Here is a 27,068-nt window from a genome sequence, read left to right on the forward strand (position 1 = left end):
TTTTAATCTGCCGATTTTTACTGTGTGTGTGTGTGTATATATATATATATATATATATATTACATTTTTGTAATAATGACAATTGCAACAATACTGAATGAACACTTTTATTTTAACTTAATATAATACATATGGGCTTTTGGATGGGTGTTCTTAAGGTGATTCCACAGGTTGGTGGTATTTTTTGATTTAGCTGTTGCCGACCCCATGCTTACATCTTTATCACAAATAAGACACCTTGCTTTCCCTGGTGCCAATTCCATGCAATAGTCCCACACTGGTGCTCTGCTTTTCTTTGCCATCTGTAAAACACACACACAGCTCTGAAGTGACAATGATACTGAAGAGTAGTCTGCTTAGGAGACAAATACTCTCAACTGTTTGAATAAAAATAGTTTAAGTTACCTGTGAGGAATGTTGAAAACAAAAACTGTAATTTCTATATGCAGGAAATCTTATTTTAATAATGGAAGAATTGACTACCAAAGTGCGAGTCATAATTCCCTAGACACCTTCTAGCAAAATCTGAAAAGCGGTTCCTTCATTCATTTATTCCATAGGGTATTTTTAGATTCACTTAAAATAAGGTCTGTGTTTCGTGTAGGCTTTCACCACCTTGCCAATTTTATAACTGTGTAGATATAAATAGGACAAGGTAACTGATCAATATTGGCTAAATATAAGCGAAGATCTTTTTTTTTTTTTTGTAGAGTGGATTTATGAAAATATTTTGACAAACGTTACCTGTGTAAATCTCACTAGGATAAGGTATCAAAACGCCGAGGCGTTTTAAGCCTGCACGAAACACAGACCTTATTTGAAGTAGATCAAGACATCCTCTATGGAAGACATGAACGGTAAAATAACGAAGCAAGCCCTTTCAAGTTCAGCCGCAAGTTATTACAGGAATTATAACGCATCGACTATTTCTCTCTAAACCATATACCTTTGACTATTACGAGCCTGCTGCTGCCTACCACCCCTCAGACTGCTCTATCAAATCATTGACTTAACTATAATAAACACAGAAATACGAGCCTTAGGTCAAATCCGGAAACTATCACCTCGAAAACAAAACGTTTATTCCGTTCCGTATTTTATCTAACGGGTGGCATCCATGAGTCTAAATATTATTGTTACATTGCACAACCTTCAATATTATGTCATAATTACGTAAAATTCTGGCAAATTAGTTCGCAAAGAGCCAGGTGGCCCAAACTGTTGCATATAGCCTGACTGCGTGCAATGAACGCAAGAAACGTGACACAATTTCACCTGGTTAATATTGCCTGCTAACCTGGACTTCTTTTAGCTAAATATGCAGGTTTAAAAATATATATACTTGTGTATTGATTTTAAGAAAGGCATTGATGTTTATGGTTAAGTACACATTGGAGCAACGACAGTCGATTGATTGTTTTTTATAAATGTAATGCTAGCTAGCAACTTAACTTGGCTTACTGCATTCGCGTAACAGGCAGGCTCCTGTGAGGCAGGTGGTTAGAGCGTTGTACTCGTTAACTGTAAAGTTGCAAGATTGGATCCCCCGAGCTGACAAAGTAAAAATCTGTCGTTCTGCCTCAATCCTAGGCCGTCATTGAAAATAAGAATGTGTTCTTAAACTGATTTGCCTAGTTAAATAAAGATTAAATAAAGAATAAAGGTGTAAAAAAATAATAGTAATCGGCTAAATCGGCACCCAAAAATACCGATTGTTATGAAATCTTGAAATCGGCCCTAATTAATTGGCCATTCCGATTAATCGGTCGACCTCTAGTCTGAATACTTGAGATTTAGGGGGGAAAACAATTTAATATATTTTCGAATAGGGCTGTAACATAACAAAGTCAAGGGGTCTGAATACTTTCCAAAATATGCCTTTTAATTTTGAGAAATTATAGGATCTTAGCTTTCGTTTGACATCCAATTTGACATGCTCCTATGAACTTCACTTGTTCATGCTCATGGATCCTTTCACACCGTGTTAGCCTCGGTGCCCCAATACATTTCAATTATTCAAAATGTTACTTAGGCAGTCACCGTCTAGACTGAGTTTAATGACAGCCACAACCCAGTCCTCTGTACAAACCACAACTACAACCCCATCCCCTTCTTCCCAAAAACCCACCAAAGCCTACCCCCCAAAAAACAGTAATTGCTGCTGGGGATTAAAAAAACATTGAATGCTACTGTGCCACCCCTCAAACACCTCCCCCTTCTCTGCCCTTAATTCCCCCTACCATATCCTCTAGGTTGGGGCTAATCCCAAACCTCCACAACTGACAGCAATCTCCCCGAAATGTAGGAGCTCCCCCTTTAAGTACTGCCCCACCCCCACTACTACATCCTGGGTTCACTCCCCTACCCCCAATGATCTCAGTCTGGGTTGGTCAAATTCCATGTAATTGCCAGACAAAGGACCAGTATGATGTCACAAGATGAAGGATTATGAAATTGTATGGGCAAAGTCCATTTTTGACTAAAGTAACACTGTCAGTAGAGCACCACTAACCACTATTTAAAAGCAAGCTGTCAGCATTAAACAAATAGACCTTTTGTCTCTTGAACTTCACTTCCCCCATGTGTTTACCATTTTTATAGAGCCTGTAGGTTCAGAGTATCATATGACCAAGGTGTCTTTGAGCTTTCTGTTGATGTCTGCAAGTGCAAGAATTTGTCAAATTGCTTGTCATTCAAAATAGAGCCCGACCATAACTAATGGAATTACAGTTCATGAAAATGTATGCTTAATCCAGTATGAACTCATTTATATAATTTATTACTCGAGACTAATTCTACAGCACAACGGCAGAGTCATGTCTTAAATGTAAAATTAACAATGACCCTGTAATCCTTGCCTTCTGGGAATGTTATAAAGTCCAAAAGTCATGGGCGGAGTTAGACAGTTGTCTGGTGCTTTATCTAAAAGTTTCTTTATTGTCTAAATGTTGAACATGCGTGGGCAACGGAGAGAAACAAAATAGTGCAGTTTGAGACCATGTGGCTGAGAATGATGCTGAGACTGGAGATGTGAGCAGGTCGGTCTGGGCAGGGGTGATGTTGTGGATGTATGTTTGTATGCATCTGTTTTTTATTGTACAAAATATAATCTTATCAAATCAAATGGAGCCCAACCGATATATTATCCTTTTAGGATATACTTTATCAGTGTTTAGGTTAATCCACTGAAAAGGACCGATTTATAAAATGTGACGAAAACGCTCAAAAAAAGCTGTTCTTTATAGAATTAGACTTTTTTTTATTGTTCAATTTCATTATTATGTCTTGAGGGAGCTGGCACTCTTTACATGGCTATACGCCTATCTTGCCGTGGCGCGCTACAGCAAGACTGGACACCCAATGTAACTTCACCAGTCGGAGAGGAGAGTGACCTACTGTGAACTAAGTAAATATAAGCTTGCCAGGTCAATAAAGTGCTAAAAATGTGTACTGACCATATACTGTTGCGTGAAGTATCATAGTAGGGTGTAAAGCAATTGCCGTGCTAAGAAACCTCAACCTGCAAAATCTGGTTTGTTTATGTGCTCATTGCGAAAAATGTTTTCAGACACTGAAAAAACACAGAAGGTTACAAAGTAGCGCTTCATTGCTACATGTTGATGTATGGGTTGTCATTTCTCAGGCCAGAGACTGGTCCAAATTCACGTTTTGGCATCCCCATTTCCATGACAAGTGCTAGCCAGCTAGCTAGTTGTGTAGAGGTACTTGATGCCGTTCACTCAGGCAATGCTTGAAGGCGAGAGGCAGCGTTGTGCCAGCAGCTAATTTTGTGATTTAGATTTTTTTTCCTTTCAAGTGACAACTACCAGAAATCAGTGGCTGCAACCCTGCAATTGATGAAAACATAGTACATGTATGTTGATGTCCAGCTGGCTAGCATGAGGCAGCTCATTCTTCAGAGCCTAGGTAAATGTTTTGCTGGAATCTCCTAACCTTTTTAGGGCACAAATGCAAATCTTGCCTAATCAATTAGAAGTATTATATTATATCTAACAATCTATCTGTATTTAGTATTTTGCCTAATGTATTTAATTAACCACTTCCATAAATCATGTTTCATTAATACTGTGTATTAATACGCTGAATGACAATAAGCAAATCGCAATGCCCTCATATTGTAAAAACTACAAGTTAATAATAATGCAAAATAGTTGTACTTTTTTACCCCTTTTTCTCCCCAATTTCATGATTTCCAATTGGTATTTACGGTCTTGTCCCATTGCTGCAGCTCCCGTACGGTCTCTGGAGATGCGAAGGTCTAGAGCCATGCGTCCTTTGAAACACGACACCGCCAAGAACACAAGCAATTTGTGGGCTCACCTGAAACTGAGACACAACGATGCCTACGAAGAGGCACAGGGACAAATGCACAGAGAATAACTTCTTCCCCAGCAACACTGCAGCTCACCCTGCTACAAGTATTTGACAAAACACAGAAAATAGTGGGGCCTTCAGATCCTAGGGCAAAAAAAACATGACAAAAAGGTGAAGGAGATGATAGCCATAGACGTCCAATCATTCAACGTGGTTGAAGGTGTTTGATTTCGGGGGCTGCTGACTGAAGCAGAACCCAGATGCACTCTAAAGTAAAAAATATTTTATCACACAGAAAAGCTGACTCAAGTACATAGCAAGATAGTGGAGAAGATTAAAACAAGTTCTGTCCATTTGAAAATGATGGTGACAGTATGGCATTCACAACAGATTGCTGGTTGGAGTCCACAGAAGCTCTGAGTTTAACTGTTCACTTCAAGGACTGAAACAGAGTCCAGGTAGTCCTTAATGTCAAAGCCATGACCAGATCCCACACAGGAGAATACATCGGCAACCTCTTCCTTTAGATGTTGCATGTGTGGGCTATTGATGGTGAGCCTGTGCTACTGGTGCTACACGACAGTGGTGCAAACATGGTAAAGGGATGCGGCTAGTGGAGATGCCAGACCTCAATTGAAGTGCACACACACTGCAACTTGTTGTGCATGATGGCCTGGAGTCAGAGGGTTGTAGGTTGTCACCTACTTCGGACATGCCACCCCAGCCAAGCAGAGACTTGAAGGCATTCAGGAGGAGTATGGTCTACCAGACCACACAATTCTGCAGGTGTGATCTACTGGAAGGAACTCCTCTTTGCACATGCTCCAACGCATGCAGGAGCAAAAGAACCATAGCAGCCTACTCTTAGGACTACAGTCATTTTGCATTCTGCAGCGATACGCCATCCCATCTTGTTTGCGCTTAGTGAGACTGTAATTTGTTTTTCAACAGGACACTGACCCAACCTCCAGGCTGTGTAAGGGCTATTTGACCAAGAAGGTGAGTGACGGAGTGCTGCATCAGATGACCTGGCCTCCACAATCACCTGACCTCAACCCTATTGAGATGGTTTGGGATGAGTTGTACTGCAGAGTGAAGGAAGGAAAAGCAGCCAACAAGTGCTCAGCATATGTGGAAAGTCCTTCAAGACTATTGGAAAGCATTCCAGGTGAAGTTGCTTGACAGAATGCTAAGGGTGTGCAAAGCTGTCGTCATATCCAAGATGGTGTTGCAGTGGGGATATCTTTTTGATTGTCTCCTCCCGTCCCTTGTATATATCGTTTTTCTTCACCTAAACTGGGACATGCTTAACACCCAGGCCTTCCTACAATCTAAGCTAGATGCCCTCAATCTAACACAATCATTAAGGAACCTACCAGGTACAACCCTAAATCTGTAACCATGGGCACCCTCTTAGATATCATTCTGACCAACCTGCCCTATAAATACACCTCTGCTGTCTTCAATCATGATCTCAGTGATAACTGCCTCATTGCCTGCGTGCGTCCTGGGTCCGCAGTCAAACGACCGCCTCTCATCACTGTCAAACGCTCCCTAAAACACTTCAGCGAGCAGGCCTTTCTAATTGACCTGGCCCGGGTATCCTGTAAGTATATTGACCTTATCCTGTCAGTAGAGGATGCCTGGTTTCTCTTCAATAGCGCTTTCCTCCATCTTAAATAAGCATGCCCCATTCAAAAAATGTACAACTAAGAACAGATATAGCCCTTGTTTCACCCCAGACTTGACTGCCCTTGACCAGCACAAAAACATTCTCCTTCACCCAAATCATGACAGCTGATGTTCTGAAAAAACTGCAAAATCTGGATCCCTACAAATCAGCTGGGCTAGACAATGTGGACCCTCTCTTCCTAAAATTATCTGCCGCAATTGTTGCACCCTGTATTACTAGCCTATTCAATCTCTTTTGTATCGTCTGAGATTCCCAAAGATTGGAAAGCTGCCGTGGTCATCCTCCTCTTCAAAGGGGAACCCGAACTGTTATAAACCTATATCCATCCTGCCCTGCCTTTCTAAAATCTTCGAAAGCCAAGTTAATAAACAGATCACCGACCATTTCGAATCCCACCGTACCTTCTGCACTATGCAATCTGGTTTCCGAGCAGGTCATTGGTACACCTCAACCACGCTCAAGGTCCTAAACGATATAACTGCCATTGATAAAAGAGCAGCCGTCTTCATTGACCTGGCCAAGGCTTTCGACTCTGTCAATCACCACATTCTTATTGGCAGACTCCATAGCCTTGGCTTCTCAAATGACTGCCTCGCCTGGTTCACTAACTACTTCTCAGATAGAGTTCAGTGTGTCAAATCGGAGGGCATGTTGTCCGGACATCTGGAAGTCTCTATGGGAGTGCCACAGGCTTCTATTCTCGGGCCGACTCTCTTCTCTGTATATATCAATGATGTCGCTCATGCTGCAGGTGATTCTCAGATCCACCTCTACACAGACGACACTATTCTGTATACTTCTGGCCCTTCTTTGGACACTGTGCTAACAAACCTCCAAACGAGCTTCAACGCCATACAACACTCCTTCCGTGGCCTCCAACTGCTTTTAAATGCTAGTAAAACTAAGTGCATGCTTTTCAACCGATCGCTGCCCGCACCCTCCCGCCCAACTGGCATCACTACTCTGGATGGTTCTGACCTAGAATATGTGGACAACTACAAATTCCTAGGTTTCTGGTTAGACTGTAAACTCTCCTTCAACTCACTTTAAGCAATCCAAAATTAAATCTAGAATTGTCTTCCTATTTCACAACAAAGCCTCCTTCACCCATGCCTTAACATACCCTCGTAAAACTGACTATCCTACCGATCCTTGATTTCGGCGATGTCATTTACAAAATAGCATCCAGTTTGCTGAGTAAAGTATCAGTGCCATCCGTTTTATCGGGTATATATATTTTGATTTGTTTAACGCTTTGATTACAACATGGTTCCATGTGTTGTTTCATAGTTTTGATGTCTTCACTATTATTCTACAATATGTAAAACATTAAGAAAAATGCTTGAATGAGTGTCAACTTGACTGGTACTACATACATACATACATACATACATACATACATACATACATACATACATACATACATACATACATACAGTACCAGTCAAGTTGACACATCTCTTGACTTTTTTTTGTTGTTACACCCTGAATTTAAATTGGATTGAGATTTTGTGACTGATCTACACACTATCCCATAATGTCAAAGGGGAATTTAAAAAAAAAAAAAAAAAGTTTTTTTACAAAACTGAAATGGCTTGAGTCAAGTACTCAACCCCTTTGTAATGGCAAGCCTAAATAAGTATGGGAGTAAAAATGCAAGTCTGTGGCCAATAATGGTTGTTCAACAACAAAGACCAGGGAGGTTGCCCAATGCCTCACAAAGGGCACCTATTGATAGAGGGGTAAAAAAAATAAGCTGGCACTGAATATCCCTTTGAGCATGGTGAAATTATTCCAAAACATGCATCCTGTTTGCAATTAGGCACTAAAGTAATACTGCAAAAAAAAACGTGGCAAAGGAATTAACTTTTTTGTCCTGAATACAAAGCATTATGTTTGGGGAATACACAACACGTCACTAAGTACCACTCTTCATACAGTATTTTCAAGCGTGGTGGCTGCATCATGTTATGGGTATGCTCATCATCGACAAGGACTGGGGAGTTATTTAGGATTAAAAGAAATGTAGCCTGATAGAGCCCTAGAGGAAAACCTGGTTCTGTCTGCTTTCCAACAGGAGACAAATTCACCTTTCAGCAGAACAAAAGCCTAAATCACAAGGCCAAATATACACTGGAGTTGCTTACCAAGACTACATTGAATGTTCCTAAGGGTCCTAGTTACAGATTTCACTAAAATCGGCATGAAAATCTATGGCAAGACTCCGTGGGTTGAATACTTATCTAATCAAGATACACTGAGTGTACAAAACATTACGAACACCTGCCTTAGCTTTCACTTGGTCAGTTTAGGATATCACCCCTTATTGATGTCACTTGTTAAATCCACTTTAAATCAGTATAGATGAAGGGGAGGAGACAGGTTAAATAACGATTTTTAAAGCCTTGAAACAATTGAGACATGGATTGTGTATGTGTTTATTGAGGGTTAAAGGGCAAGACAAAGGATTTGAGTGCCTTTGAACGGGGTATGGTAGTAGCTTTGAGTGTGTCAAGAACTGCACTGCTGTTGGGTTTTTCATGTGTGTATCAAGAATGGTCCACCACCCAAATGACATCCAGCCAACTTGACAACTGTGGGAAGCCTTGGAGTCACCATGGCTTGTTGAATTGAGGCTGTTCTGAGGGCAAAAGGGGGTGCAGCTCAATATTAGGTGTGTGTGTGTATATACTTTTTTTATGCTGTTAGAGGACCCGAAAAACAAGGAGACAAAAATAGAACTCTTACGCGGCCTGCCCAAATGGGCTTGGGAGAGGCGCAGATTGAGTCATGTGTCCTCTGAAACCGGCCAAGCCACGCTCCTTAACACCCGCCTGCCAGCTGCACCAATGTGTCGAAGGAAACACTGTTCAACTGATGACCGAAGTCCGCCTGCAGGAACCCAGTCTGCCGTAAGAGCGCGATGAGCCAGGTAAAGCCCCCTGCCGGCCAAACCGTCCCCTAACCCAAACGACGCTGGGCCAACTGTGCACTGCCCTATGGGACACCCGGTCACAGCCAGTTGTGACAGAGACTGGGTCGAACACGGGTCTGTAGTGACGACTCAAGCACTGAAATGCAGTGCCTTAGACCGCTACGACACTCGGGAGGCCCCTCCATCCAATAATATAAGTGGCAGAGACATTTAAAATGGCCACAATTGTTTCGTGGCCCGCCACCGACCGCATCTTTTGAAGATGTCATGCAGTTTGTTTTACAGTTGATAAGTTCATATACTGTTTTTTGGATGAACCACCTCTGTAGAGTAGAGGTGTTACGCTGTCGTGGTGTTTTTCATTTGGAGGAAAAATGTAATAAACACACCGTTAATCTTGTTTGTCTATAGTCCTATGCTTGGTGGCACTGCTGCTGTCTTTGAGAGCCCTCTGCTGGATATGAACTTCATTCTCATACAGTGGAGAAGTGAAAAAATGTCACTTATGTGTCAATGCCGAACACAACTTCATAAGCAATTACAAAATATTGAAATACTCCCTGTCTCTCTTTTTGCAGCTTTGTGGTGTAACTGCACCACGGCCCAGTGTCAGAAGACTGGCTCCCAGTGTGAGACGGATGGGGCCTGCATGGCCTCCACGTCCTTCATCGACGGCCAAGAGCAGCACATTCGTATCTGCATCACCCGGGACAAGCTGGTACCCCCGGGCCAGCCCTTCTACTGCCTGAGTGCTGAGGGCCTCCTCAACACACACTGCTGCTACACTAACTACTGCAACAGCCTCAACCTCAAAGTTCCCTCTGGTGAGCTCCACACATTCCACAGGGTATCTGCTGCCATAGAAGACATGGGTCTCAAACAGTTCAGAGTTGCGTTTGGGTTGTTATGTTTACTCATTAAATATATACTGAACAAAAATATAAATGCAACATGTAAAGTGTTGGTCCCATGTTTCATGAGCTGAAATGAAATAAAAGATCCCAAAAATGTTCCATATGCACCAACAGCTTATTTCTCTAAAATGTTGTGCACAAATTTGTTTACATCCCCGTTAGTGAGCATTTCTCCTTTGCCAATCTAATTCATCCACCTGACAGGTGTGGCATATCAATAAGCTGACTAAACAGCATGATCATTACACAGGTGCAACTTGTGCTGGGGAAAATAACATTTCCCCAGTACAATGTGCAGTTTTGTTACACAACACAATGCCACAGATGTCCCAAGTTTTGAGGGAGTGGGCAATTGGCCTGCTGATTACAGGAATGTTCACCAGAGCTGTTGCCAGAGAATAAGCCGCCTACAATGTAGTTTTAGAGAATTTGGCCGCACATCCAACCGGCCTCACAACCGCAGACCACGTGTAACCACACCAGCCCAGGACCTCCACATCCGGCTTCTTCCCCTGCGGGATGGTCTGAGATCAGCCACCCGGACAGTTTGTAAAACTGAGTTTGCACAACCAAAGAATTTCTACACAGACTGTCAGAAACCGTCTCAGGGAAGGTCATCTGCGTGGTCAACACGGTCTTGTATGGCGTCGTGTGGGCGAGCACTTTGCCGACGTCAACGTTGTGAACAGAGTGCCCCATGGTGGAGGAGGGGTTACGGTGTATGGGCAGGCACAAGATGCGGAAAACTAACACAATTGCATTTTATTGATGACAATTTGAATGCACAGAGATGCCGTGACGAGATCATGAGGGCCATTGTCCTGCCATTCTTCCGCCGCCATCACCTCATGTTTCAGCATGATAATGCATATCACCCATGTCACAAGGATCTGCACACAATTCCTGGAAGCTGAACATGTCCCAGTTCTTCCATGGCCTGCATAATCACCAGACATGTCATCCGTTGTTAGGGATGCTCTGGATCGATGTGTACGACATCGTGTTCCAGCAACTTCGCACTGCCATTGAAGCGGAGTATGACAACATTTCACAGGCCACAATCAACAGCCTGATAAACTCTATACGAAGGAGATGTATTGCGCTGCTTGAGGTAAATGGTGGTCACAACAAATACTGATTGGTTTTCTGATCCACACTGCTAGCTTTTTTTTATGCATCTGTTGGTCACAGATACTTATCTGTATTCCCAGTCATGTGAAATCCATTGATTAGGGCCTAATTTATTTTAAATGATTTCCTTATATGAACTGTAACTCAGTAAAATCTTTGAAATTGTAATGTGTTGCGTTTTTAATATTTTTGTTCAGTGTAAATTACATGTGAATTATGTATTTATTCTCATTGTCTCTCTTCCCTCTTTCTCAGTGACTTTGCGGCCGGGCCTGGGGGGCGGCTTTGGTCCTGATGGTACATGGGGTCCAGTGGAGCTGGTGGCAGTGGTCGCAGGGCCCGTCTGCCTGCTGTGTGTGCTGCTAATCATGGCTGTGTTCCTGTTCCAGTACCACCAGAGGGCCTACAGCCACAGGCAGAGGCTGGAGGTGGAGGACCCCTCCTGTGACCACCTCTACATGGCCAAGGACAAGACCCTGCAGGACCTCATCTATGACATGTCCACCTCTGGATCAGGATCTGGTCAGTACAGCACAGCTGGGGCTCTCTAGGGGTCTGATCTATCTCAATAAATGTGACTGTAGCTTTAATGATGTCTTCCATAGATAAAGAAGTTCCATAGGGGGAAATGTGGTTGATATTAGGCAATGTGATTCATTGTCTGACTGAATATTCCTCTCTTTTTTTGCCTTGTCTCTGTGTCCCGTATGTCTCGGTCCTCTTCGTCCTCTGTCTCTGTGCAGGCCTCCCTCTGTTTGTCCAGCGGACGGTAGCCAGGACCATCGTGCTGCAGGAGATCATAGGGAAGGGGCGTTTCGGAGAGGTATGGCGCGGCCGCTGGAGAGGAGGAGACGTGGCTGTGAAGATCTTCTCATCCAGAGAGGAGCGCTCCTGGTTCCGGGAGGCTGAGATCTACCAGACCGTCATGCTGCGCCACGAGAACATCCTGGGATTCATCGCCGCAGACAACAAAGGTAAACATTGGCCGTCATCGTGTGACATCACATAAAAAATATTCCCCTTCGGAGAGCACTTCTTGTAGCTATCTGGTGTTCAGGTCAGTTTTTTGTATTGGGTGGTGTCGGGTCTAACAATTGGTCTCTGAACTTAGTCTCTCTGTCTCTCATAGATAATGGCACATGGACCCAGCTGTGGCTGGTGTCAGACTACCACGAGTACGGCTCTCTGTTTGACTACCTGAACCGCTACTCTGTGACCATCGAGGGCATGATCAAACTGGCACTGTCGGCTGCCAGCGGCCTGGCACACCTGCACATGGAGATCCTGGGCACGCAGGGTGAGTGTGTTGTACTTGTGCCCATGTGCAAACTGGATTGCATGTTGCTGTATGTGTCAATTCTTCTGGGCTCTTCGATTTGTTCCCTACTCTTACCTTTTCCTGGCCTGTGCAAACAGTGAATGTAGGCCATGCTTTACTAGCTGATAGGAAACTCCAGGGTTATTGATCTGCCTAGTTTGATTTGCATAGCAGCCCCTCTAAAGTAAAGCATCTATTGATAGTTCAGTTATTAACATCATTCAATGTTTTTTTAAATGTTGTTGACTGTCATTGGAAGCCAGTGGTATACTGCAGATGACCATGATCAATGTTTGATTTAAATGAATTGGAAATCATAAAACACCTGTTTCACACGAACATGTTACATAAGTTCCATTGATTGCCAGGAATGCAGTGATTGTCAGGTAGTCTAACTCTCTCTGCCTTCCTCTAGGTAAGCCTGGTATTGCCCACCGGGACCTCAAGTCTAAGAACATCCTGGTGAAGAAGAACAGTACATGTGCCATCGCTGACCTTGGGCTGGCAGTGCGCCACGAGTCCACCACCGACACCATAGACATCGCTCCCAACCAGAGAGTGGGCACCAAGAGGTACAAACACACACATGCCATCAACCTTAAGAAGTACTTGATTTCCCAACTTCACCTACTGACCCCCCCCCCTCTCTCTCCCACATACTACAACACATACCACCACCTATCAGGGATATAGACCAGCTTACAAAGACCTATTTTTCTCTGTGTCAGGTACATGGCCCCTGAGGTTCTGGATGAGAGCATCAACATGAGGCATTTTGATTCGTTTAAGTGTGCAGACATCTACGCTCTGGGCCTGGTGTACTGGGAGATCACACGCCGCTGCAACGCTGGAGGTCAGACAGGCTCCCCCTCAGCACACTCTGTCTGGGTACCAACTGGCACCCTATTGGCTATATCAGGGATCATCAACTAGATTCAGCCTCTGGATGTTTTTCTTCTTGAGGGGATGACCAGGGGGCCAGAACATAATTACAAATCATTTGTAGACTACAAATTGACCCAAGAAGCACAAAGAGATGTATAATATTTGATTAAAACAATCTTTGCAAACCTTCCTTATATTTGTATACAATAACATACACTGAATGTACAAAACATGACATAGACTGACCAGGTGAATCCACGTGAAAGCTATGATCCCTTATTGATTTAACTTGTTAAATCCACATCAGTCAGTGTAGATGAAGGGGAGGAGATGGGTAAAATAATGATTTTTTTTTTTTAAACTTAAGACAATTGAGGCATGGATTGTGTATGTGCAAGACAAAAGATTTGAGTGCCTTTGAACGGGATATGGTAGTAGTTGACAGGCGCACCGGTTTGTGTCAAGAACTGCAACACTGATGAGTTTTTCATGCTCATCAGTTTCCTGTGTGTATCAAGAATGGTCCACCACCCGAAGGACATCCAGACAACTTGACACAAGTGTGGGGTCAACATGGGCGGCTGTTCTTAATGTTTTGTACACTCTGTGTATATCTCTCTATTATGCATAGAAATGCTTTGGAACCGATTTCCAATATTAAAATAACTTGAAGCTTATTTGCTGTGTTTTCAGTCTTTTATGTCCAACAATAAAAAATACAAAAACCTGTGACCAAATAAAATCACCTGTGCGCCGAATTCGGCACGCCAGTTGGGAACCCTGCCCTATTTATTGCCCATATGACCCCCTATAGTAGTGCACGATATAGGGAAACTGGTGTCATTTGCGACACATACAGTATCTCTATCTTAATGTAGTTAAAAGTTTAATTCATCATCAATTAGAAACTGGGCCTTATCTGACCTTTGACCTCTGCCCGTAGGTATCCATGAGGAGTACCAGCTGCCCTACTATGATCTGGTGCCCTCTGACCCCTCCATAGAGGAGATGAGGAAGGTGGTTTGTGACCAGAAACTACGGCCCAACGTGCCCAACTGGTGGCAGAGCTACGAGGTAGGGACAGACACATGTAGATAGATATGCATGCTCTTTTAAGGTCAATCAAACAGTCCTATTATGATAGCACAGCAGTTGCTCACTAATATGAAAGTGTCACTGGTTTCTTATAAGTATTACGTTGTATACTTGTGTATTTTAAATTATGTTCTTTTGCCGGGCTTGTTCTCTGGGGATGCATTGGTGGTTTTGATAAGCTTGTTTAGCCCTGTGCATATCTGCACCATATTTGCATGTATGACTTTATCTACTCTAATTTTCTTCATGTTCGCTCAATCCCACATTATCCCAGAGCTCTAGATAACACGCTACATTACCCCAGACCTTTAGATAACACTACATTAACCCTGAGCTTTAAGATAACACTACATTATCCCAGAGCTTTAGATAACGGTCTACTTTCTCTCCTTCTTTGCCTCCCTCCCCCTCCCCCCAGGCCCTGCGTGTAATGGGGAAGATCATGAGGGAGTGTTGGTACGCCAATGGAGCCGCCCGCCTCACCGCCCTGCGCATCAAGAAGACCCTGTCCCAGCTGAGTGTCCAGGAGGACATCAAAGTCTGAGAGGGTTCTGTCCCAAAGACCTGAGGAGAGCGCTAGGGACTCTGTCCAGCACTAAAGTATACTGGGAGAGAAAGAGCGGGGGACAGTGTCTTTTCCAATGAACACACAAGTTAACAAAAGAAAAGAATGAAATGACAAAAGCAAAATGTAAAAAGAACATGATATAAAAACTTTCCTGCCAGTCTTTTTAAAGCCACCACTGTTTGAGTTGTGACCAGCCCTACCTCGCCTATTCAGCCAAAACTACTGACAACCCCTGTCCTTCCCTGTCCCCAACCTACCCCACCCTTCTGTCCCTGCAGCCCCCCTTCCCCGTTCTGTTCCTACTAAAATGGCTGCCAACAATTACTGCTACTACTGCCCCTGACAATGCCCATGTTAATCTCAATGGCAGGATATATACTGTATACAACTGTGTATTTATTAACAGAATGTGTAATTTAATTCTAAACCATTTTTTTTCTTAGTAACTTTCCCCAAGACTTATCAAAGGACCCTAATGGTTTTACCCTATACATTAATTTATTTTTGTTCTGTTTATCTTTATACTGTATTCATGCCATGTTGACTCGATGTTGGGAGAGGTCTGACTGCTTTCGGTGTTTTCTTTGTCAGGGAGTATATAAGGGGAAGGTACAGTCTTTCTATGAATTCTGTGTAGGGGTCATTCCACCAATACAGTGCCTTTTGAGATATCAAACTTGGTGGGGAAAAAACATTTGATTTCACCTCATTTTTACATTCTGTCATAAAGAGCACATGTTCAACATAATAAAAAAACATGTTTTCCCATCTCGAGGTTAAATCAAATTTAAAAAGACTATAGTATGTGCCTAATTAAGTAAAGTATATAGGTTGACTAACAGTGTTGACGATTTCTTCTTTAATCAGCCATGAATCCTCTTGTGACAGGAAATGGAAGCTTATTGTGTGCAACAGGGAGGGGAAATTGAATGCAAGCTTCACAACAACAAATATTTTAAAAGATTCTAGCCTGTCTATCTATGAGTAACATGGTTGACTTGACCCACTCAGTTTTCCACCACAAAACACCAGAAAATGTCCAGAAAGAGTAGAACCTGCTCACTTACTTTTACACTATGATTTGACTATTAGATGTTCAGAGTTCCACCATATTAAAACGAGAGTTCAATTCACGTAACGGGGGGGGGGTTGTATTTTCCTTAAAATGAATAGTCATTTCTGAAGATTATATATTTTAAAATGTGATTATCAGAGCAAAAAAATAAATAGGGCTTTGCAATTATGGTGAAAACTTGGAGCAATGTTGATGTTAAAAACCTCTACAGGATAGGGTTAGGGTTAGTAACAGTAAACTTTCCAGGACATAGACATGTCTTATATAGGCAGGAAGTTAAAATTTTTGTTAATCTAACTGCACTGTCCAATTTACAGTAGCTATTAGAGTAAAAAAATACTATGCTATTGTTTGAGGAGAGTGCACAACAAACTTTTATCACAGCAACTGTTTTGATACATTCACCTCTGAAGGTAAATAATGTACTTACATTCAGTAATCTTGCTCTGATTTGTCACCCTGAGGGTCCCAGAGATAAAAATGTAGGAACTGGGTTGTACAGTTTGAACCCTTACTGTCTCTGCTCCACACCCACCCCGCCCGGCCATCTAGATGTGTGAAAGTTAGTGTATAACCTAATGATCCATCATGTATGACATTCCTGGGAGTGTGTCAACTTAAATGTTGTATTACCATATTTTTGTATGTTCTCTGTAGTTATCTACTTGAAAATGTATCAATTGACCAGTTCGGCACATTTGGGCAAACTTGATACAAAATATTGTCCAGTATTGCTATGCTTCAATGGATCAATCTCAAACTTTGCACACACACTGCTAAATTGCACCTAAACTGCAATATTATATTATGACCTTTCTCTTGCATTTCAAAGAAAAAAAGAGAAATTGCATGTTTTTCTGTTTGTATTATCTTTTACCATATCTAATGTGTTATTCTCCTACACTAATTTCACATTTCCACAAACTTCAAAGTGTTTCCTTTCAAATGGTATCAAGTATATGCACATCATTGCTTCAGGTCCTGAGCTATAGGCAGTTAGATTTGGGTATGTCATTTTAGGAAGGGAAAAAGGGTACGATCCTTAAGAGGTTTTAAGTGGGTAAAAATCTTCCTGGAAGTCAGAGGGTGCATAGAGGGACAATTCAAAATGCTGGCACTTTAACAGAAAATCTGATTGATTGAATTCTCCCTGTGGTCTATATTAAAGGGTACTTCATTGAATATAACAGTTTTTTAAAATGCAATATTGGTGCACAATTTCTATTTAAAATATCAAAGGGAAGCAAAAGGCACTCATTTGTGGAAATGATCAAGTTGTAGACGGATCTCTCTGTTGTACATATAAACTAAGAAATTGTTTTTTTAAATCAATGAGGACCAAGTCTTCCTCATTTATCGGGTCATGTTATCTATCATTTATGGTAGCAGTGGACTGTGAGTCACTGAGAGATCAGCTTACATAGTTTCTTTAAATCTAAGTTTCCCATTACTACATCCATTGTTGTAATGGCCCTCCTATTGCCCACTTAGAGGCAGGAATGGTCCATACAAACACCTGGCTCTATGGTATTTCATGACGAAGGACTGTATTGTAGCCATTTTGTAAACACTCACATCAATTGCTGTTATGATGATTTATTTAATTTTTTTCTCACAATAGCTCGTATGTTTCCCCTCATGTTATATTCTCCCTGACTGAGTATTATCACTGTACATACAATAACTTTTTTAGGTGTGACTATATATGACCCTTTTTTTTAATCTGAGTTTCCATTGATATTTTAATAATGTTTTGGAATGTTTACCAACAGTTACACTGGTTACTGGTCTTAGATGGGAGACAATTGGAGAGGCTTATATGTGCTGTCAATCAACCACTGATAAACCAATGGAATATCTACAAAGCAACACTACTGTATACTGAGTCATTGAAAGCACATACTGAGTCCCTCCTATTTGATGTCTCCCATTACTATAGAACAGTATTTGATTTTTTGTCTATTCCACTCCATATTCATAAATTATACCCCACCTACATTACCTCTTTGATATGCAAATTGTAAATAGTTTGTATGATGGATGATGATTTATCTGTCAAATCTTGTTTTCACCATGTATTCTGTTTTCAGGAAAATAATATGTACTGTTAAATTTGTCGCTTTATTTAATTTTTCGTTGAGCACAAACTCAAAAGGTACTGCTGACGTGAAGTCTCCTTCCTTGTGTTCCTAATCCTGCCAGTTTATTGCTAGTTCCTAGAAAAGGCTCTGCAGGGCCAATGTGTGCACTACTCACTCACAGCACCTCAACCAAACTGTTCTCAACACCCATCACTGTTTTACTGCAGATCACACCAGTGACAACAGAGGGTGTTTATAATATATTAATTAAGCATTTTAATCAGTTATTCAGATTTGGTGATTGGTAAATACCGCTCACAGATTTCTTCACATTTTCATAAAGCTAAGTAACAGTGAAGAGTCCCCAGACCCTCTGTAAAGAGTGCTTATTCAGTGTGGCTGTAGCACAAAAAGATTGTTGTTAAACTTTTTTGTGGTAAAATTAATACTACTGATACTTATCAATGCTGTTCCACAGGAAATATATATGGCCTGGATGCATTTATTTGATTTAATGTGTTAGTTTATGACCATATCACGCTTGTCTGTACTGTATATTATTTGTTTATAGTTCTTGGGTGATGGCCAAGAGGACGAGCGTATATGTGCATATTTTTCCTGAAAATGTGGTTGCTTATGTTTTTGGCTGTGAGTGGTAGAGGGTGCCTGGGTGTTGTCTGCGTACTGTTAGGTGAGTTCAGATTTTCTGTCCTTGGTTGGGAAGTGATCCTATGTAAACATCATAGGCCATGGATGGGATGTGTCTCTGGCCTTGTGTCTCTACATCACATACTGTTAAGGGGAATTATGACAAGATTAACTGTTGTATGCTGTTGTATTACACTATGGAGTGTTTAAGCAATAAGGCACGAGGAGGTGTGGTATATGGCCAATATACCACGGCTAAGTGCTGTTCTTATGCACGACGCAATGCAGAGTTCCTGGATACAGCCCTTAGCCCTAATATATTGGCAATATACCACAAACCTCCGAGGTGCCTTATTGCAATTATAAACTGGTTACCAACATAGAGCAGTAAAAATAAATATTTTGTCATACGGTTTGACATACCACGGCTGTCGGCCAATCTGCATTCAGTGCTCGAACCACCCAGTTAATGAAGTGACGAATGATGAGAACGCCCAGGTCTCTGTCCAGACATCTGGACAAAGAAATCAAAATAAGCTTTTAAAACCAAGTGAAAACCTTTTCAGGACTAGTATCCAATCATGTATATCGGTAATATTATATAGCCTATAGTAATAAATACAACTGTTTTCCTACATGGTTTGTCTTTATTTGCTCACACCAGTATGTACATCAATACAAAAACGGTTTATAATACTGCATTTTGGTGTATGCATCTTCCAATGTTTTTCAGATACAAACTTAATGTCTTCTGACCCCTCATTCAAATCAAAAGGAAATGTCTCTATTCCCTGTAATAATGCTTCGTCCACAGTTCCTGATTCGTGTGGTCAGCAGTCTCATTACCCAGACTTAGGGCTAGATTGTATCAGATCTGCACTAGCCTACACCCGCAGTAGTTTGAGGTCAGCGGTGCAACTGCTTTAGAGCCGTCAAATCCACAAGCGACTCCCGGCATTATACCTAAAGCAGACATTTCTATATAGCCTACACTTTCTCGTTTGGTAATTAACATGAGTGAGAAGGGTGTGGCTTTTTGACAATGATCACACAAGCAGCTGCTCACCGACTTGAACATTTGAACGCGCCAACGGTGTTACACCGCCAACACATCTATCGCCGGTTAATTCTTGATCTGATTAAATCTAGGCCATAGTGTTAGATCACATCCTGCTCGTCCCACAACCTCCGACTGACCTACACCCACTCAGTTACACATCAACCCTACTGCTTCACCAAGACAAAACACATTCAAAAGTGCATACATGTCAAAACCAACCCCATGTATGAGAAATCATATTTATTGTTCATGCATTAAATTAGAACTTCACATGAGTAGTAGAGAAAAGACGGCATTTACATACTTGTACGCATCTTATTCATACCAAAAGTCAATTTCGAAAAGTAAAATGTTAAATTTACTGACTCAATGGCCCAAGGAAGTCCTTTTCATAGGTCGAGATTGGTTTGCCCTCGGAATGTAAAAAGGAGAAAGAAAATGGTGGCAGTAATGGAAGGCTAAAATTGAATCCTATTACAAGGATGAAATAAAACGGAATAGACACAGCAAAAAGATAACGTCTAATGCTTCACTGATATGCCCCCAATAAAATCATGATGGATAGCTCAGAAGCACTTAACATCCAATAAGGAGGACTAGAAAAGGCTCACAAGCAAAAGTGAACGAATCCATCATGATCAATCCACACTCACACTACATGTTGTTGAAAACTGCCTAAAGAAATATTGTTGGGATTGTGAAATGAGTCAAACTTAAAAAAGGCTAAATCATTTCTCATGTAGCTCTAGAATGACTTTGAAGAACAAGGCTAGGCAAGCCCTAACAGCAGCCTTATGTTATGGTTCACGGTGGAGCACTTTCTGCAGTCTTCAGAGTCAAACTGAATGCATGTCAAGACAAACAAGAACACACTGACTAACCCCCACCCCAAAGAAATTAAGAGCACTTTAGAAACGGAAATAACCAAAATAAAACATTGTTATATTTACATAAATATTAATTGGTTGTGCATCAATATATAAATGAGTAAAACTCAAAAATGACATTCTACAGCAGTTCCATCTCCGACAATCCACACCTACTGTAACCAAGGCAGCGGAGTTGCCGTTGTAGATTTGTATATCTTCAAGTTACACTGTGACATTCTTTAACCTGCGATCCATGATTGGCTGGCTAGTTGTGCTTTAGAGATACCAGACCTATAAGGATGATGGGTAAAGGAATGCTGCTCAGTTTAGGGCCAGGGTGGGAAGTTACTGACTCCTCTCTCCAGTGTATCTACAGACCAAATGGGAGAGAATAGGTGGGGAATGGATTTGTCTGAGAAGTGGCAAATTGATCCCCTTCATATAACTACACATCATTCCTGTACTGTACAGGTCCACCACCTGCATTTACAGAGGAGAGACACTAGGTTGTGTTGGGCTGCCCAGAACGGACATACAGCTCCACTCCATTGGCTACTTCTGGTCCTGCTTATTGTTTGGGTCTTTTTGGTTGCTTGGGTTTTGGCTTGATTTACAGTGTTCCTGTATGTCCCTTGTTACTGCACGTATCTATATTGCTGGATTGAGAAAGTCAATGGGACTTCACATTTGTATGCAGAGAGAAAGAGATGTCCTCCTGTGCTGTAGCTGTACATTTGTCCATGAGGGGATGTAGAAGACCTATCTTTCCCTCTCTCGCGTCACTCCTCTTTCTCCTCTTCCAGGATCCTCATTTTCTCTATCCTTCCTCATCTTCTGGAGGAATATTTCCTTTATCACTCCCTCAAGCAGTTCCTGAAATACAAAACACCAGATTAATCTTTAGTTCAACTTGACAATTATTTAAATCCTTTAAAAATCACAAAACAATTTACAGGTAAGACATTGCCTCTCAGGAACTGAGTTGAAGCTAAATTACATTCACATTGTTTTCATTTGATTTATCAAGGTCAGTGAATAGAGAAGGTTTGTGTTTACCTTAGTCTGCTTCTTCATTAGTGAGAACCAGTGCCTGGAGGATGTCTGAGAGAGAGACGATGCCCTTCACCACCTCCTGCTCATCAACCACCACCAGCCTGTGCACCTGAGAGAGATGGAGACAGTAACACAAAACTATAAGTTACAAACTAAAAGTCAAGGCTAGATCTCAGCACCTGTGTGTATTACATTATGATTGTATGTACTACTTCTATTGACCTTGATAAACGCCCAGGAAACGGTTTAAATTGTCGAACCAAACAATAATAGTGTATACACAGGTGTCTCCAGCTCTCTCACCTCTGCCTCCACCAGTCTGTTGATGATGGACTCCAGTGTGTCGTGTGTGTTGCAGGTGAGCACTCCCTCAAAATACTGAGAGCGGTGCTGTAAAGCTTTGGTCACAGTCACATCCAGGTTGTTGTACATCTTCTCTGCTGCTAGGTTCTGTGTGGGGGGACATTATTACTTCTCAATGCTGCTTATGTTCGGTACTGTATTTGGATAGCAGAGATGAAAACACACAGACAGACACATACTGTCATCTAGGGGTTAGTGGAGTCCAGTGCAGAGTGAGACCACTTTCTCTTGTTTCCCCAGGCTAAAGGCTAATAAACCCCAGCCAGTCCGCTGGTCGATAACAACCCACAGGCTCTATATACTGCCTGCCCACTGGGTAAGAGACCCATTGATCTAGAACAGGAGAGACTTACTTTGGTCTGCACTGAATGCTTTGCCTTAAAAATACTCTTATAGCACAAGGATACAGACAATTTTGGTTACGGTCTTTCTGTTTCGTCTCATTGTCGGTCTCTCACAAACAATATTTTCTGATAACCAGTGACTTCTGTTTAAATACCGCCCATTGGTAGCACAGCTGTCCAGTACTTACAATGACATCAAATTTGGAGTAAATGTCCACCACTCGTCCTGTGTGTGAGAGAGAAACATGGATACATGAGAACTACCTACCATTTACAACAGGAGAGTGTCTGGGTCAGACATGTTTAACCAACTGTCCCCTCGACTCCCTCACTTACCGTTGTCATCGACGACAGGCAAGGCAGACACTCGCTGGTCCACAAAGATTCCCAGTGCTGTGTAGAGGGGTGTGTCAGAACGCACCACTGCAATCTTATGGAATGTTCCGATGCCAAGCTCTTCTAGAGTCTGTCCTAAGAAGGCAGGTTTTGCCATCTCCGATATCTGGGAAGAAAATAACACACAATGTTCCACTAATGCAAGTGGCTTGAAAAATACAAAGAAATTAAACACGGTATATTACCTCAAAAGCATGAATAAACAGTTTGGTGTAGACTTCATTAACAGGCCTACAGTTGTAACAGTGCTCTTGTCCTACCTTATCTACTGCCGAGAATGAGACATTGAGATGTCAAGGAACAGCAGATGATAAAATGGGGTAAAAGAGATGAACGGGGAAGAGTGTAAGAAAGAGAGGATCACAAGAAAGACTCACAAAGAGCTTGAGGAACTTCAGGATCCTCTTGTGCGTGAGGATGTATAGGGTGTTCCCTGTCAGAGGGTCGACCACAGGCAGTCTGTGGATCTTATTCTTCAGCAGAGACGATACAGCATCATACAGACTGAAACAGGGAGGAAGCGGAAATTGATACACGTGTCAGTATCAAACAGTGCCAGTAAATCACCGAATTGATCTCAAGCTGCTTGAACCAACTGTCCAGTGACAACCCTCAACATCTCGCCATGGCAGTAGACCAACCTTGCGTTAGGGGATATGCTGACGAGGGGCTTGAAGGAGTCTTGAAGGTAGACTTCTATGGTGAAGGAGAACAGAATAGGCACTAGTTAATTCACTGGCGCTCCAGAAGGCTATCAGTCACTTATTATTACAGTTAATGAATGCTCTTACCTCTCCATGTCTCTATCTTGTGCTCCTCCAGCTCATATATCTGCACCTGAAACATTAGAACAGGAGAAAGTGCTGACTAACATAACAAGGGGGGTGAGAGGCATGAAGGTCAACTGTTCAATAGACAGAAAGATGTGTGATGCAAATCAGGTGTCGTGCCTTTTCACCCTCTACCACCACTATGATTCAAAATGTGAAATTGAGATAGGGTATGCTATAAACAAGCAGAAACAGTGGACTTCGAGGGCAGGCCTTACCAAAGGAGACTTGTAGTAGCGATGGAGGATGTTGATAAAGTCTGTGATGGTCAGCATGCCTGCAGTGAGAGATCAGCAGGAGAACAGGGTCACCAGAATCCAACGGGACTCTACTCATTGTGCATTTCGAAATCTGCCAAAAGCCCAGCCAGCAAAATGTGTTTTTTTTACTCTATTCTTACCTACAAAACACTGCTTCTTACTGTCCCAGAGTGGCGCTGCTCTCACCCCATTGGACACCAGAGCGAAAAACGCCTTCTTTACCTATGGAGATCTGAACACAGTTATACACACACAAACACAACGCAGCATCTTTGGTCCAGATTTAATTGACAGGAAGGAGTTAAAAGAAGGACGTGGTCTTGCCTGCAGTGAAGTATCGAACACCACCAACTTGGAGCTGGTAGGGACCAAGTCATAGCACCGATGAGACTTCATAAACCGGGTGTAGACATTATAATCTGGGTCTGAGGAGAATGAGGAGGAAAGGGTTCAACTTACTGTCCATTCCTTATATGCATTTACAATTGTAATATTTTTGTATTTAAAAAGAGCTGCCTCAATAGACTCCAGAATTTATCACAATGTCACACTTTCAGGATTCATTCCAACACAAGCAAAATAATGCTTTTTAAAAACACATGTAAAAAAAAAAGCACATTAACAATTTCTCACCATGCATAGGATTAAGATTACCCCATCATGCATAGCTATTTATCCTTTCATTGCTGTTTATTACACTATGCATTAACAGTAAAAGGAGGCTATTTACCTCCTAGAAGTGGCTCCTTTTTACAATCCACATCATCAACAGCAAGTGGAATCTGAAAGAGAGTATAGGTTCATTGACTCATTTCCCCCAGGCAAGGCAGAATTCCAAGGAAATTAAATAGTTTATGTTCTCTTCAAGAATCCAAGGCCTTTTATATTCATTACCACCAATGTGTTAGTCATGGCTAATCATCGCATAGTTATATCAGGAATATAAAGTAGCCAACATACTGCTGTTTGAAAGTGGTTCAGTGTTTGATCACTCCTCCTAAGCAGCAACAAACACTTTGCAGGGCACAGGTGCACTGCACCAACACAAATGGCATTATTTAGCCACTACGGAGGAATGGGAGTCATTGTCTGACTGTCCTTGTCACATTTAGATATAAGAACCTTTGGACAGAAAAGGTAGCCAACAAGCTTAGCTGGATCATAGCTCAGATATTAGACAGTTCATGCAGTCAATGTAACGTTAAAGGAAAAATCTGCACAAAAAAAACAACTAGTATTTAGGTCATTTTTCAATTAGTCCACTGTTGATACAGTCCCAGTTTTGTGTGACAGCAGTCAACTTTTCAAGATATTGGACATTCAAGAAGCAATGTGCCACATCATCATAAGATGCATTTTCGATCAAGTGTCACTTTGCTTCCTGAAAGTCTAATATCTTGAAAATTTGACTGCTGGCATGCAAAACATTGTGGGACTGTATCAACAGTGGACTAATTAAAACTATATAGTTCGAGTGGATTTTCACGAGAGGTAATGTTATCTCACCTAGTTCGCCATGTAGAAGACAAAGCATCTTAACATCTCTGAAATGATAACTAGGGCTTGACAATGTCAACAGCTAATGATGGCCTCCAATTTGGTATTGTAAGAGGTCATGATGTAAACAATATAGTTCGAGTGTCAACGTTAACTAGCTAAGGTTACTGACTGGAATGTGAACACAACATATGCAGCAAACTAACAATGTTAGCTAACTAGTTACGCAGGCTACCAGTAGTTATGACACACAACCACAGAGAACCAAGTTGATCTTGCTAGCTAGCTACTCATGTATCATCTTGAATGTAACTAGCAAACATCAAGTACTGTGATTGGCTAGCTAGAGTAGGCTAACGTTAGTAGATAGCTAGTTTAGCCTTGCTGGCGGTGTAGCTGAGCTACTTACACACTCCATATTCCATGCACTGGCCCGCCCTTGCTTGATCCTGTAAGGTAGCGACGTAACCACTGTTTCTCACGACGGACTTCTTTCCGAGGTATCTACGTTATTTGTTAAACTGGAGCTAAACGAAGAGAGACAAGCTTTGAAACTCCCCGGAAGCGCGAGAGATTTGGGGCGGCAGGGTAGCCTAGTGATTAGAGCGTGGACTAGTAACCGGAAGGTTGCAAGTTCAAATCCCCGAGCTGACAAGGTACAAATCTGTCGTTCTGCCCCTGAGCAGGCATCGCACTGTTCCTAGGCAGTCGTTGAAAATAAGAATATGTTCTTAACTGACTTGCCGAGTTAAATAAAATTTAAAAAATTAAAATGCTCTCAATTTGACTTCCGAATACACATGACTGCGAAGAAAGTTTGAGTTGGGATGAGAGATCCCAGCCTCAAAGTCAAAATTGGCTATTATCGTAAAAAATCATGAAAACAAAAATGAGCTTTTTGGGTCTTCATATAAGGTTAGCAGTGTGGTTAAGGTTACGTTTAAAATCTGACTTTAAGAAGATACATTGTAGAAATGGGCGAGGTTTATGAATTTGTAGGTGTGTGGTATCAAACCTCTGATCTAAAAACATTGTAATATCTATGGTCTAATTTGGGGTAGGCAATTTGTTGAGAGTTAGTAGAAATACACAATAGGTGCAATTTCTTAATTTGTTTGTGCATCAGCAGTTTTTCTCTTTTTACGTCTGTCACTGATAATAACCACATTTCCATCCATGGAAACAGTACTTTCGGTACATTTTTTTAAATGCCAAGAGATCATTTGTTCGTTGGACATGGTGGGATCTTTTTGTGTAAATGTGGAGTGGCAATGACGTGGTGTGTAGTCCTCCCACTATGACTAGAGAAATCATGCAGTTAATAGAGCCCCACAGTGGAGGTGTCAGGAAAATAACCTCACACTCAACGTCAACAAAACTAAGGAGATGATTGTGGACTTCAGGAAACAGCAGAGGGAACACCCCCCTATCCACATTGATGGAACAGTAGTGGAGAGGGTAGTAAGTTTTAAGTTCCTCGGCGTACACATCACAGACAAACTGAATTGGTCCACCCACACAGACAGCGTCGTGAAGAGGCGCTCAGGAGGCTGAAGAAAATCGGCTTGTCACCAAAAGCACTCACAAACTTCTACAGATGCACAATCGAGAGCATCCTGTCGGGCTGTATCACCGCCTGGTACGGCAACTGCTCCGCCCACAACCGTAAGGCTCTCCAGAGGGTAGTGAGGTCTGCACAACGCATCACCGGGGGCAAA

At 41.9% G+C, this 27,068-nt stretch overlaps 2 protein-coding genes across 3 annotated transcripts in view; one reads left to right on the plus strand and one right to left on the minus strand.

Annotated features, from left to right (window-relative positions):
- The window catches only part of LOC112254605 (activin receptor type-1B), a 32,563-nt gene extending 16,848 nt beyond the window's left edge, over positions 1–15,715 (plus strand). The window contains exons 1-9 of one of the 2 annotated variants that reach the window (XM_024427318.1): positions 2,956–3,038; positions 9,542–9,787; positions 11,264–11,530; positions 11,752–11,982; positions 12,138–12,305; positions 12,742–12,898; positions 13,055–13,179; positions 14,155–14,285; positions 14,725–15,715. In XM_024427318.1, the coding sequence (XP_024283086.1) occupies positions 9,613–9,787; positions 11,264–11,530; positions 11,752–11,982; positions 12,138–12,305; positions 12,742–12,898; positions 13,055–13,179; positions 14,155–14,285; positions 14,725–14,850 (1,380 nt within the window). In that variant the 5' untranslated portion in view covers positions 2,956–3,038; positions 9,542–9,612 and the 3' untranslated portion in view covers positions 14,851–15,715. Of the gene's footprint in view, positions 1–2,955; positions 3,039–9,541; positions 9,788–11,263; positions 11,531–11,751; positions 11,983–12,137; positions 12,306–12,741; positions 12,899–13,054; positions 13,180–14,154; positions 14,286–14,724 lie in introns of those variants that run through there. The other variant, XM_024427317.2, reaches the window with a different exon arrangement.
- A 4,248-nt stretch (positions 15,716–19,963) lies between these two features.
- On the minus strand, positions 19,964–25,977 carry LOC112254606 (5'-AMP-activated protein kinase subunit gamma-1). The gene is made up of 13 exons (XM_024427319.1): positions 25,760–25,977; positions 24,584–24,635; positions 24,178–24,278; positions 23,994–24,075; positions 23,812–23,870; positions 23,555–23,600; positions 23,405–23,459; positions 23,141–23,267; positions 22,704–22,869; positions 22,556–22,593; positions 21,964–22,110; positions 21,664–21,769; positions 19,964–21,480 (listed from the first exon to the last, which is right to left on the minus strand). The coding sequence occupies exons 1-12, from the start codon at positions 25,766–25,768 to the stop codon at positions 21,665–21,667; spliced, it is 987 nt and encodes a 328-aa protein (XP_024283087.1). The 5' UTR covers positions 25,769–25,977; the 3' UTR covers positions 19,964–21,480; position 21,664.
- Between the last annotated feature and the right edge of the window lie 1,091 nt (positions 25,978–27,068).

The sequence above is a fragment of the Oncorhynchus tshawytscha genome, linkage group LG07 (genome assembly GCF_018296145.1).
Source record: "Oncorhynchus tshawytscha isolate Ot180627B linkage group LG07, Otsh_v2.0, whole genome shotgun sequence".
NCBI lineage: Eukaryota > Metazoa > Chordata > Actinopteri > Salmoniformes > Salmonidae > Oncorhynchus > Oncorhynchus tshawytscha.

Coding starts and splice junctions, on each gene's coding strand:
- LOC112254606 (XM_024427319.1), bottom strand. Junction 24,279..24,583: donor AAAGGAGCCACTTCTAGGAG/GTAAATAGCCTC, acceptor CATTCTCCTCAG/ACCCAGATTATAATGTCTAC. Junction 23,460..23,554: donor CAAGATAGAGACATGGAGAG/GTAAGAGCATTC, acceptor CCTTCACCATAG/AAGTCTACCTTCAAGACTCC.